General features: G+C 36.9%; 1 protein-coding gene across 1 annotated transcript in view; it reads left to right on the top strand.

Annotated features, from left to right (window-relative positions):
- The window catches only part of UQCRC2 (ubiquinol-cytochrome c reductase core protein 2), a 30,328-nt gene that overhangs the window by 17,541 nt on the left and 606 nt on the right, over nt 1-12,181 (top strand). Inside the window, exons 8-13 of the mRNA XM_081257648.1 lie at nt 400-457; nt 4,470-4,565; nt 4,870-5,069; nt 7,899-7,979; nt 9,037-9,113; nt 11,194-11,347. Coding sequence (XP_081113774.1) covers nt 400-457; nt 4,470-4,565; nt 4,870-5,069; nt 7,899-7,979; nt 9,037-9,113; nt 11,194-11,347 — 666 coding nt within the window. The remainder of the gene's footprint in view (nt 1-399; nt 458-4,469; nt 4,566-4,869; nt 5,070-7,898; nt 7,980-9,036; nt 9,114-11,193; nt 11,348-12,181) is intronic.

Below are 12,181 nucleotides of genomic sequence, written 5' to 3'. Positions count from 1 at the left end.
ATGTACTACTTAAATCACATTATAATAAAAATCATAATAGGCCCATATCTTCAAGTTCAAGCCAATGTGTGCTCTAATTTTTAATTCTGTTTTTTTTCCCATTAACAGCTTCATTGAGATGTAATTCACATACCATACAGTTCACCCATTTAAAATGCACAATTCAGTGGTTTTTATTATATTCAGAGAGTTACATAACTATCACCACATTAAGTTCTAGTTCTTTTTAAGCAATGGTTTTTAAAAGCTCAGTTTAATTCAGTACTAAGTAGTCCCTTATAGTTCATTATAGCAGCTTTTAAGCCTGAGTATTTATCTTCTGCTGAACTGTGGTTTCACATTTTTATAGCTTTTTATATTTATACCAATATAACCTAATAAATGTTTTTACTTCCTCAGTTACATGACTATGTACAGAATCATTTTACAAGTGCAAGAATGGCTTTGATTGGACTTGGTAAGTTGGGAATTGCCTGCATGTCAGTTTGCTTCTTTTAAGAGTAGTTTTTTAAGTCACAGACATAGAAAACAGACTTTTGGTTGCCAACGGGGAGGGGGACAGGGGAGGGTTGGATTGGGAGTTTGGGAATAGCAGATATAAACTGTTATATATAGAATGGATAAACAACAAGATTCTATTTTATAGTATAGGAAACTATATTCAATATCCTGTAATAAACCATAATGGAAAAGAATATTTATAACTGAATCACTTTGCTGTATACCAGAAACTATCACAACATTGTAAATCTTCAGTTAAAAAAAGAAGTATGACTTGGCAGATAGTGAAACATGTGACTAACTTATTCAATGAGGAGGTAGAATTATCCTTGAAACTCTGTAAAATCAGGTACTATCATATGTAACTGACTATGTATATATACACCTTTTATAGTTACATATAGATCGATACCTAGATAATTTACAGTTCCATGGTTCTTGGCTCCCAGAGAAAGTGGTAGATAGTCAGAAAATTCACTGAGGCTGCTGACTTTTCCTTTATAATTTGGTGTGGTAGGGGATGGAACACCTTGCCAGTGCATTGTAATTCTGTCACTATATAGGTAACCAGCCTCAATTTATAATATACTCACTTGGGTATTTTCTTAAATTCTGATTATACAATTCTCCATTATGTTGTTCTGTCTCATTCTAGAAAGTGGTTAATTGAAAAAAGAGAAACTCTAAGATGTGCTACTATTAAATGTTACACTTATAGTTATGAATAAAAGTATTGTTTCACTGTCTCAATGTGAGTCATTAAAAAAAAGAGTAGTCCTTTAAGCTATAATTACGTGAACACAGGATTGAACAAAATTTCAGAACTCATCCTCTGTTTATGTCAGAAAGTCCGTATGTGATAGGATTTTAATAGCTAGTCTTTCATGGAAACAACCTAAATGTCCATTGACAGATGAACGGATAAAGAAGGTGTGGTACATATATACAATAGAATATTACTCAGCCATTAAAAAGAATGAAATAATGCTATTTGCAGCAACATGGATGGATGTAGAGATTATCATGCTAAGCAAAGTAAGTCAGAAAGAGAAGGACAAATACCATATATCACTTACACATAGAATCTAAAATACGACACAAATGAACATATGTATGAAATAGAAACAGTCTCACGCAGAGAACAGACTTGTGGTTGCCGAGGGGGATGGGGAAGGGAAGGATTGGGAGTTTGGGATTAGTAGGTGCAAACTATTATGTGTAGAATGGATAAACAACAGGGTTCCACTGTATAGCACAGAGAACTATATTCAATATCCTGTGATAAGCCATCATGGAAAAGAATATGAAAAAGAATATATATATGTATAACTGAGTCACTTTGTAGCGGAAATTAACACAACATTGTAAATCAATTATACGTCAATAAAATTAAAAAAAAATACAACTTCCCCAACACAGTTTTATAGCATATAAATAAATCCTCCACAACTCTGGAAAAAAAAATAGCTAGTCTTTTTTATTTTTAAGCAGAATCCAGCATTTAACTTTTTAAAGCACTTGGCTTTCAAATTCATTACAGTATTTGCAAAACCTATGACAAAGGGCAGATTTCTCTAAGCAAAGAGCTTTTACAAAGAGCTTTTGTTTTTGTTTTGCTTCGTTTTAAGTACAATTTAGAAAAATAGACAAAGGGCATGAACAACCAAATCGTGGGGAAAGTGTGTGTGTGTGGCCAATTATTGTAAAAGATGTGATAACTAAATGTTTAATCTGTGAAATTGACAAAAATTAAAAGATTGACACTGCCCAGTATTAACCATGGTATGGAGAAATAGACACTCTCAAAAATTATTGGTGGGAGTGTAAAATGGTACATTTTTGTAGGTCTTTTTTTTTTTTTTTTTTTGGCCGCGTTGGGTCTTTGTTGCTGCACGCAGGCTTTCTCTAGTTGTGGCGAGTAGGGGGTACTCTTCGTTGTGGTGCGCGGGCTTCTCATTGCGGTGGCTTCTCTTGTTGCGGAGCACAGGCTCTAGGCACGCAGGCTTCAGTAGTTGAAGCACATGGCCTCAGTAGTTGTGGCTCACGGGCTCTAGAGCTCAGGCTCAGTTGTGGTGCACGGGCTTAGTAGTTGTTGCTCCGCGGCATGTGGGATCTTCCCAGACCAGGGATTGAACCCGTGTCCCCTGCATCAGCAGGTGGATTCTTTTTTTTTTTTTTTTTTTTTTTTTTTGCGGTACACGGGCCTCTCACTGCTGTGGCCTCTCCCGTTGTGGAGCACAGGCTCCGGATGCGCAGGCCCAGCGGCCATGGCTCACGGGCCCAGCCGCTCCGCGGCATGTGGGATCCTCCCAGACCAGGGCACGAACCCGCGTCTCCTGCATCGGCAGGCGGATTCTCAACCACTGCGCCACCAGGGAAGCCCAGCAGGTGGATTCTTAACCATCTCGCTACCAGGGAAGTCCCTGGAGGTCTATTTTAATATATTAAAATTGTAATTGTTTATACTCTTAGGCCCAGCATTTACTTTTAAGAATTTACCCTGCAGAAACACTTGGTCGAGCTTACAAAATAGTTGCATGAGAATATTATTTGCAATATTGGGTTTTTGTTCATTTGTTTTATAAATAACAGCTTAATTGAGGTATAATTCACATGCCATAAAATTCACCCTTTTAAAGTGTACAGTTTGTGGTTTTTAGTATAGTCACAGAGTTGTGCAACTATTGCCACTATCTAATTTCAGAACATTTTCACCATCCCCAAAAGAAACCCCATACTCATTAGCAGTCACTCCTCGTTCCACCTCCTCCTTGCCTCTGGCAACCATTAATCTCCTTTCTGTCTATATAGAGTTGACTATTCTGGACATTTCATATAAAGGGAATTATACAATAATAGCCTTTGTAACTGGCTTCTTTCACTTAGTCACTTAGCATAATGTTTTCAAAGTCCATCCATATTGTAGCATATACCAATGTTCCATTCCCTTTTCTGGCTGCAAAATATATTTCATTACCACATTTTGTTATTCATTCATTAGCTGGACATTTGGGTTGTTCTGAATGTTTTGGCTTTTATGAATATAAACATTCATATATAAGTTTTTTAACAAAACATTTTTTTCATTGTTTTGGGTGTATACCTAGGAGTAGAATTGCCAGGATAGGGTATCTCTCTGTTTAACCATTTGAAGAACTGCCAGACTGTTTTCCAAAGCAGTTGAACCATTTTACGTCCCATCAGCAGTGCACAAGGGTTCCAATTTCTCCACATCCTTATCAACACTTATTATCTGTCTTTGATTATGGCCATCCTAATGGGTGTGAAATAGTGTCTCTTTGTGGTTTTGATATGCATTTCCGTAGTGATTGATAACACTGAACATATTTTTTTGTGCTTTTTGGCCGTCTATATATCTTATTTGGAGAAATGCTTATTCAGGTCCCTTGCCCATTTTTTAATTGGGTTGTTTGTTTTTTATAATTGTTGAGTTATAAGAGTTCTTTATATATTCTGGATACTAATCCTTACCAGATTTCTTCCCGTTTTGTGGATTATCTTTTCACTCTTTTGAAAATGTCTTTTGATGCACATTGCCATATTGTTTTAATAGCCAACTATTAGAAGCATACTAATGTCCCTCAAGAAGAGATTGATTAAATAAATGATGATATATCCATATAATAAAATTCTTTATAACCATTAAATGTTTGGTGTAGTCCATTCACTTAGGTGTAAATTACAAAAGACAAGTTAGAAACAATATTAATAGAATGACACCATTTTAAAAATAAAAAGGATAATATTTGCATAGAAAAGTTCTAGATGAATATATAGTAAAGCTGTAAATGCATTATGTCTGGAAGAATGGCATTATGGGAGGCTGTTATTTTCTTTACTGTTTATTTCTGTAATATTTGAATTGTATAATGTATTTTTAAAATAGTGTTTTACAATTGTGTTTTAGAAATTCTGGTTCTAGTTTGTTTTTGTTTCTTTTGAAATAGGTATGAGTCATCCTGTTCTAAAGCAAGTTGCTGAACAGTTTCTCAACATGAGGGGTGGGCTTGGTTTATCTGGTGCAAAGACCAAGTACCGTGGAGGTAAGCGTTTTGTTCCATTAAGGTTAATTTACCAGGATGCCGCCTCTCCCCCCAGTAGCATATTGGAGTATAATAGGCCTGATTATTTACTACCAAATAGTATCAATGTGGAAAGAAAGAATTAGATTGCTTGAGTGTTATGTATTAAACATGTTTGTGTATGTGTTGGGGGAAGGGCAGGATAGCAAGGAGAGCACCAGGCCAGGGAAAAGCTTTATCTTAATGGGTTAATACTGTGTTGTAGAGAATATTGAAGAATAAAACCAAAAGCCACTTTCTTCGCTCTTGCCTTACCCGGCCCCAGGTGAAATTCGAGAACAGAATGGAGACAGTCTCGTCCATGCTGCTCTTGTAGCAGAAGGTGCTGCTGCAGGAAGTGCAGAAGCAAATGCGTTTAGTGTTCTCCAGCATGTCCTCGGTGCTGGACCACATGTTAAGAGGGGCAGCAATGCCACCAGCTCTCTATACCAAGCTGTTGCCAAGGGAATTCACCAGCCATTTGATGTGAGTCTGAACAGTTGATATCTCTCCTTTTGTTTTCACAGGCTCAGTGTTTACGTGTAGTCCTGATAACTTGCTCTTAATGTTAATCTGCTTTTAAAATTTAAGATGAGGGACTTCTCTGGTGGTCCAGTGGTTAAGACTCAGCACGCTTCCACTGCAGGCGGCACGGGTTCTATCCCTGGTCAGGGAACTAAGATCCCGCATGCCACGCGGTGTGGCCAAAAGAAAAAAAAATTAAGATGAACATAAAGAAAATCTTTGTAAAATTGAAGAGACAGCCAGGCTTAATTTTTGTACCTTAGTGGGTCTATCAAAAACGTACTGTTATTCTAATATAAAAAGAAGAATTGAATGCTTAAAAAGTCAGAAATTCACACTTCAGTCCCCTTTAGAATAAAGTTTTAGATACTAAACATTCCCCTAGATTCTAATTAGTCTTTTTTTCTGATTTCTTCTGTCCCCTTCTATTCTTGTGGCTAGTTCCTGAATTTCACTGCTCTTCATGTTTTCCAACCAAGTGTATAAGATATACAGCAAAAAATTACTTACAGACCTGCTCCTCCAGCTTGAGATTAAAAGAGAAAAATGACATTTAACCATAACCAAAAGTTATGTTGCCTTAGAAGACACCTTTTTATGACAGTGAGGAAAGTGCTAAAGCTTTCAAAATAATGATACTCAAATCAAGAGAATGTAAAATGTCAACCGGCAATATATTTAATGAGTGACGATAGTTTGCCCAATGTAATGCCCCGTGTGACTTTCAATTATATCTTTAAAAAGTAACAAATGTACTAAACTGTAGGATTAAGTATCATTCATAATTTCAGCAATAGTACATGGCACTGGTAGGTTTATGCCTCTAAGTCTTTGGCCATTTGACACTTAATGGTGAAAATTAAAATCAGTCATCTCTTTCTATTCCTCTGTTTAATACTTTAGTGGTAGTGTCAGACTTTTTTTTTTTTTTTTTTTTTAGCAGAGGAGCCTTTGTCATCAGTGCCATTTCCCAGCTGCAATGCCCAACACAAAAGTTTTTGCTTTTAAAGAAGTTTAGAAGGCTTACTTGACAGTGAAACCCTTGGAATCTTCTGTACAGAACCTTAGAGTTCCCTGGAGCACAGTTTGAAAACCTTTGTCTTACTTTTTTTTTTAAGTTTATTTATTTTGGCTGCACTGAGTCTTAGTTGTGGCACATGGGATCTTCATTGCGGCATGTTTAGTTGTAGCATGTGGGATCTTTTAGTTGTAGCGTATGGGCTTCTTAGTTGCGGCATGAACATGGGATCTAGTTCTCCGACCAGGGATTGAACGCAGGCTCCCTGCAGCTCAGAGTCTTACCCACTGGACCACCAGGGAACTCCCCAAAACTATTATCTTAAATTAGTCCTAGTCCTAAATTAGATTTCCTCCAGATTTTCTTTCTCCTGGTTCATGGTCTACTCTGTTTTCTTTTCTTCATGCTTTACTCTTCACCATTGAATGTTAATGATGCTTTGGGTAGTTGGAGTTTAATCTAATCCAGTGACATAATATAATAGAAATTCCTGGGACTTCCCTGGTGGCACAGTGGTTAAGAATCCGCCTGCCAATGTAGGGGACACGGGTTCAAGCCCTGGTCTGGGAAGATCCCACATGCCGCGGAGCAACTAGGCCCACGCACCACAACTACTGAACCCGCACTCTAGAGTCTGCGAGCCACAGCTACTGAGCCCGCACACCACAACTACTGAAGCCCGCGCACCTAGAGCCCATGCTTTGCAACAAGAGAAGCCACTGCAATTAGAAGCCCAGGCACTGCAACGAAGAGCAGCCCCCGCTCTCCACAACTAGAGGAAACCTGCACACAGCAATGAAGACCCAATGCAGCCATAAATAAATAAATAAATAAATAAATAAATTTAAAAGATAAATCCCCCCCCCAAAAAAATTAATAGAAATTCCTACTTCAGAATTTGGCCAGAAATTTGGAGGATGACTAGTTAGTCTCAGAATTGTAATTAAACTTCAGGTGATTGAAGTGCATATCTTTGTATGCTTCATATGGGCCGAACCAGTGGTTTTCAAACTTCATCTGGAACACTAGTTTAAAATTTGGAATCCCAGACTGCATCTTTAGTGATCTGAGTGAGTAGATCTGTTGTAGGAACCTGAAAATCTACATTTTTAATAACAACTCAAGTGATCCTTATGTAAACGGTCCACATAAACACTGAAAAGCACTTTACTAGGGTGTCATGTCCACCTTAAGGGACTTAACACTCTACTCAGACTACAGACAGAAATACCCCTGTTTTCCAGAGGCTAAACTTCTTGCTCCCTTGGACATCTGAATAATAGATACTAAGCAGAAATTTTTTTCCTAACCCTTTAACTTTAGTCTATAGGAGAAGTGAAAGCGAATTGGTGAAAAGGAAGTCACCAGCAACAGCAGAGGGAAGAAAGCAGGTTTGTCTAATGCCAAAGCCCATGATTTATACCACTCAGCTGTATTGAATCTACAGTAGTAATGTTCATAAGTTAATGTTTGCATTAACTTTTAATCATCAAAAGGTTAGAAAATACCAAGGGAAGTGAGCCGTCGCTTTAGAAAGAGTTAAATGAGAAAAATTAAAACATTACAGTTGTGAAAGAGGTAACCTGTATATAGAACACTTCAGTCCTTAATAGAACCATTAACCTTAATAGAACCAATATTTAAGTGAAATATTAATCCATGTCTTTGCTTATACTGTGAAGGTATACATTTTTGTCTAGACAGCCTTAGGGAAATTGTGCCCTGTTTTACCTGGTAGAATGACATACAGTAAAGTTTCATTATATTTTCAGGTTTCCGCTTTTAATGCCAGTTACTCAGATTCTGGACTCTTTGGGATTTACACTATCTCGCAGGCTGCAGCTGCTGGAGATGTAAGTTGCAAACTCATCAATTCTCACAAGATTTTTCCCCCATTAACATATTTTTAGTAAGAACATGGAATGTTTGAATGCCATGATTTATCAGAGTTCTGAATAGTGTAATATCATTAAAGTGTTATCTGCTGTGGAGGAAAGTTAAAAATGAAAAACGCATATACTGATGCTTCCAGAAAAGAGGGAGGAAATGTTTCCTTGGTATTTTCGTTCTGTGTGGACATGTGGCATTGAGTTGTCTCTGGGATATCTAAATGAAGAACTCAGTTGAGATCAAGGCCAAGATGTATACTGGGAGTCCTCATTATAAAGAGTGTGTTGAAGTCAGGGTTACATGTGAAAGGTTGGAGGAGAAGAAAACTGAAGGTCGAGCTAAGGAAAATGGCCAAAAAAAAGAAAAAGAAGAGAAACTGGCACGTTTGGAGGCCAGGAAAGAGAGAATGGTTAACACTGTTTCGATCTAGTCTGGATTAACATCCCTTTAGTTACCACAGAGAGGTCTGGTAGTTTTAGCAAACGGATAATATTGGTGATACCATCAGTTTTTATCAGGGCATTGGAAGTGAACTAAAATTTATAATATTAAGGAATGAATGGGAAGAAAGAAATACAAAGTTGGTGCAGGCAGGTGGAGCTTAGACTTGTAAGGAGTGGGTGGTAGTTTTAGGAGAGTTTCCACTGAGAGATTAAGTAGGAAGAGACATTCACACCGAAAGGAAAGAAAATTGGAGCGAATATAGGAGATAAATTATAGATGGATCAAATTATAGATGGAAAAGTTTTCTTTTCCTAAACCCTACTGCCATCCTCTGCCCTCTGCCACTTAACGTTTGTTAAGAAACTTGGCCACTTGGATATTGTACAAACAGCTGCTTTATGGAACATTGGAAGAGTAAGCAGCATGTAGTGACTTAAGAATTCCAAATGGACACTATACTGTTTCTCTGGAACTAACCTTCCATCTTTTTTTTTTGCCTCAGTAGAGGAGCATTTGAATGCTGCAGCAGACTTTGGCACTGATCAAAGATGACCAGCTTTTACTTGTCTATCCTAGGTTATCAAGGCTGCCTATAACCAAGTAAAAACAGTTGCTCAAGGAAACCTTTCTAATACAGATGTCCTAGTTGCCAAGTAAGTTTCAATATTAATATTTCATGTTTCAATTATTTGAAAGTTGTATTTTTTCTAGTTACAACACTATTGTAATAAATACACAAAAGGATTGAAAGGTACAGAAAAGTATTTAAAAGGAAAGGGAAATATAGTCCTACCCCCTAGAGATATAATTGTTAACATTTTGATTATCTTGACCATTTTAAAACATAATTGTTAATATTGTGTATATACTTGTTAATAAATAATACTTATTAGTGTTTATTGTAGAAATTGAAAATTACAAACAAAGAAAGACAAAAATTATTTTTCATTCCCTACTAATGATTCTTCTCTTTTTTTAACATTATAATGCTGTTTGCATTTATTCCATTTATTTTTATTACTAAAAATTTGTCATAAACAATTTTAATTGGTGTGTCAAAATATACTTGTTGGACATTTTCAACAAGCTGGCAGTTGGAAATTATAAACTATAAAGGATATCTTTGGGTTTTAAAACATTTCTGTATTTCATATTACTTTCTTGGTATAGATTCGCAACTGGGCCAAGAGTTATAAACATTATAATGAAAGGCTGTGCATTAAAATATACGTTTGTGTTTATGTAATATTTTTATTTTTATATTTTGGAGTCACAATGTTGAAAGGTTTTACCAGTTGATAAGCACATTGTCAGTATATATAAGAGTGCCTGTTCTACCATAACCATTGGCAACTTTTTCCTCTTTACTGATTTGATAGACCAAAAAATATATCTGATTAAAAGATTGCAATATCTGTCTCCTATTTGGTGACTTTTAAATTCCCACTGTCCTCATTGAAAGTGCTAACAACACTTCTTAAGTCAGTAGCTCTGGAAGTTTCTCTAAAAGAGACAGACTTTGGACAGTTTGGAAATCAGCTTGCATTTTCATACAGGAGTTTAAAACATTTAAATTTGATTCCGTCCATTTAGGACAATTCAGAATGTGAATCCTAAAACTCCGAGGCCTTCATGATCATTTAGTATTGCCCACAAAGGAAATATGACAGGGTGAATTACAACCCAGGAGGGAACAATCTTTTACCATTTCTGTTCTCATTAGTATTATTACTTTTGTTATACTGAACACACTAAGAAGTGCATCTCTCAAATAAGTACAACACAATTTATTAAATATTGTATACATGGAACCAAGGATCAATAGTATGCAGCTCTGCGTGATTGCATCAGAAACAAACCTTATAATAAATTGAAACAATGGATAAGCTTAGGAGAAATCTGTTTCAAATCTAATTTATTTAAGAAAATGTATTTTCTTAATAAGTGTGGCACAGTTCTTACCAGGTACAGCAACATTTAGAAAATGGAATTTTGGTTATTAATGTCAAGATATATTTATATTCTGCCATTTTGATGGAGTTGATACTTTTTTTGTAAGGTTCTTAGTCCTCCTATAGTGAAAGAGAGAAGGTGAGGTGTCATTGCTGAAGGGACAAACTAATAATCACTTGGTAAAGTTTATTGCAGGTAAAATCTTTTTTCAATTAAGTGGACAGTGTGGTAAAATTGCTACATTAAATTGTAATTATGTCTAAATGGAAGTCTTGCTACAGAGTGCCAAGGAGATTAGTTTGAGTTAAATAACTCAAGTGCCTTATTGAACATCAATTTCTTTCTGGGATAAGTATGAACTGGATTTTGTTTTATTTCAAATTGATGTTTTTGTGCCCATATTTAAGCCACAGGGACTTATAAGACCTATACTGTCCTTCTCCACTTGCCCTACCCTCAGTGAGACAAATTCCAGCACGCAAATGGGCTGGGGGTGGGGTTAAGGGAAGTTATATTATCAGCACACAGCATTCTGCTAAAGGGACAGTGAGAAGAGCCCACATAGGGATGTTCTTTAATAGAGATGCCTAAAACCATCACCAAAAATGTATCTAAAATAGTTGGTGAATTGAACAAATAGAATGGAGACCTTTAGCACTGTAAGATTTCAAAGCTGTTAGTTTGCATATTTACCCAAACATGTTTAAGGGTTTGGGAACATACTTTGCCTTGCTCTATAAAACTGGTTTCTGCCTTAGTCACACACCTTTTATTGGACAGGAACAAGCTGAAAGCTGGGTACCTAATGTCAGTGGAGTCTTCTGAGGGTTTCCTGGATGAAGTTGGGTCCCAGGCTCTAGGTGCTGGTTCATATGTGCCGCCATCCACAGTCCTTCAGCAGATTGACTCGGTAGCTGACGCTGATGTCATAAATGTAAGCAAATGAAAATTTATTTAACATCAAATAACTTGTCCTTAATGATCCAGTTTCAGAAGGAATGTGTAACCTTCCTTGGGCTGTATATGCTGTTCTCGTGGTGTTTGGTGCCTACGTACTTGGTGTGGAGGCAGAAGGGCTCGTCCCCATATCTGCAGATAGCTTCCTTGTCAACTCAGGGTGATGTATCTTCCTCATGCAACTAAATTACCATTAGGTTAAACCATTTTAAATTCTAAAAGGTCAAGAAGAGTCAAATATTGGCAGTTTCATACGATTCAACCTAATTGTCGAGTTTGATATTTTCCTCCTCACCCCTAAGAAATAAACTCTCTATCCTGCCAATCTTCGCAATCTACCATCTCAAGATTTTCTTTAGTCTTCTCAACCTAAGACCTTCTCCTGCCCCTGCTCTATTTTTTTTTCACATATATTGTTTCCTATAAAATTGAGTTGTTTTGAGGGCAAGGACTATGTCTCATACCTCTTTGTATTCCCTGCTATGCCTAACAAGTACATGAACTACAGAATGAACCCAAAATCAGTCCCTTCTATATTAAAAATGCCAACTCCCCTTCCATGGTCGAGGTCTTAACCATCTTCTCACCAAGGGGTCTCCCCTTGGGGATAGAAAAAAGCAGCAGGCTATTGTAAGATAGCAACCCTTACTTGATTTCACTTGGCCCATAAGTTCATCATTACATACTCTTCCAAATGGCTATCCTCATCTTATGTACCATACTATCATGTGAGTCCAACCCAGCTGCCTGCAACACTGTCTCTTTATTAAAAAAGCTGACCTGAGATAATGTGGGACTGCTCCTCGTGGTA

This window comes from Mesoplodon bidens (genome assembly GCF_964165515.1).
Source record: "Mesoplodon bidens genome assembly, chromosome: 15".
NCBI classification, from domain to species: domain Eukaryota; kingdom Metazoa; phylum Chordata; class Mammalia; order Artiodactyla; family Ziphiidae; genus Mesoplodon; species Mesoplodon bidens.
This window is presented reverse-complemented; position numbering and strand designations above follow the sequence as displayed.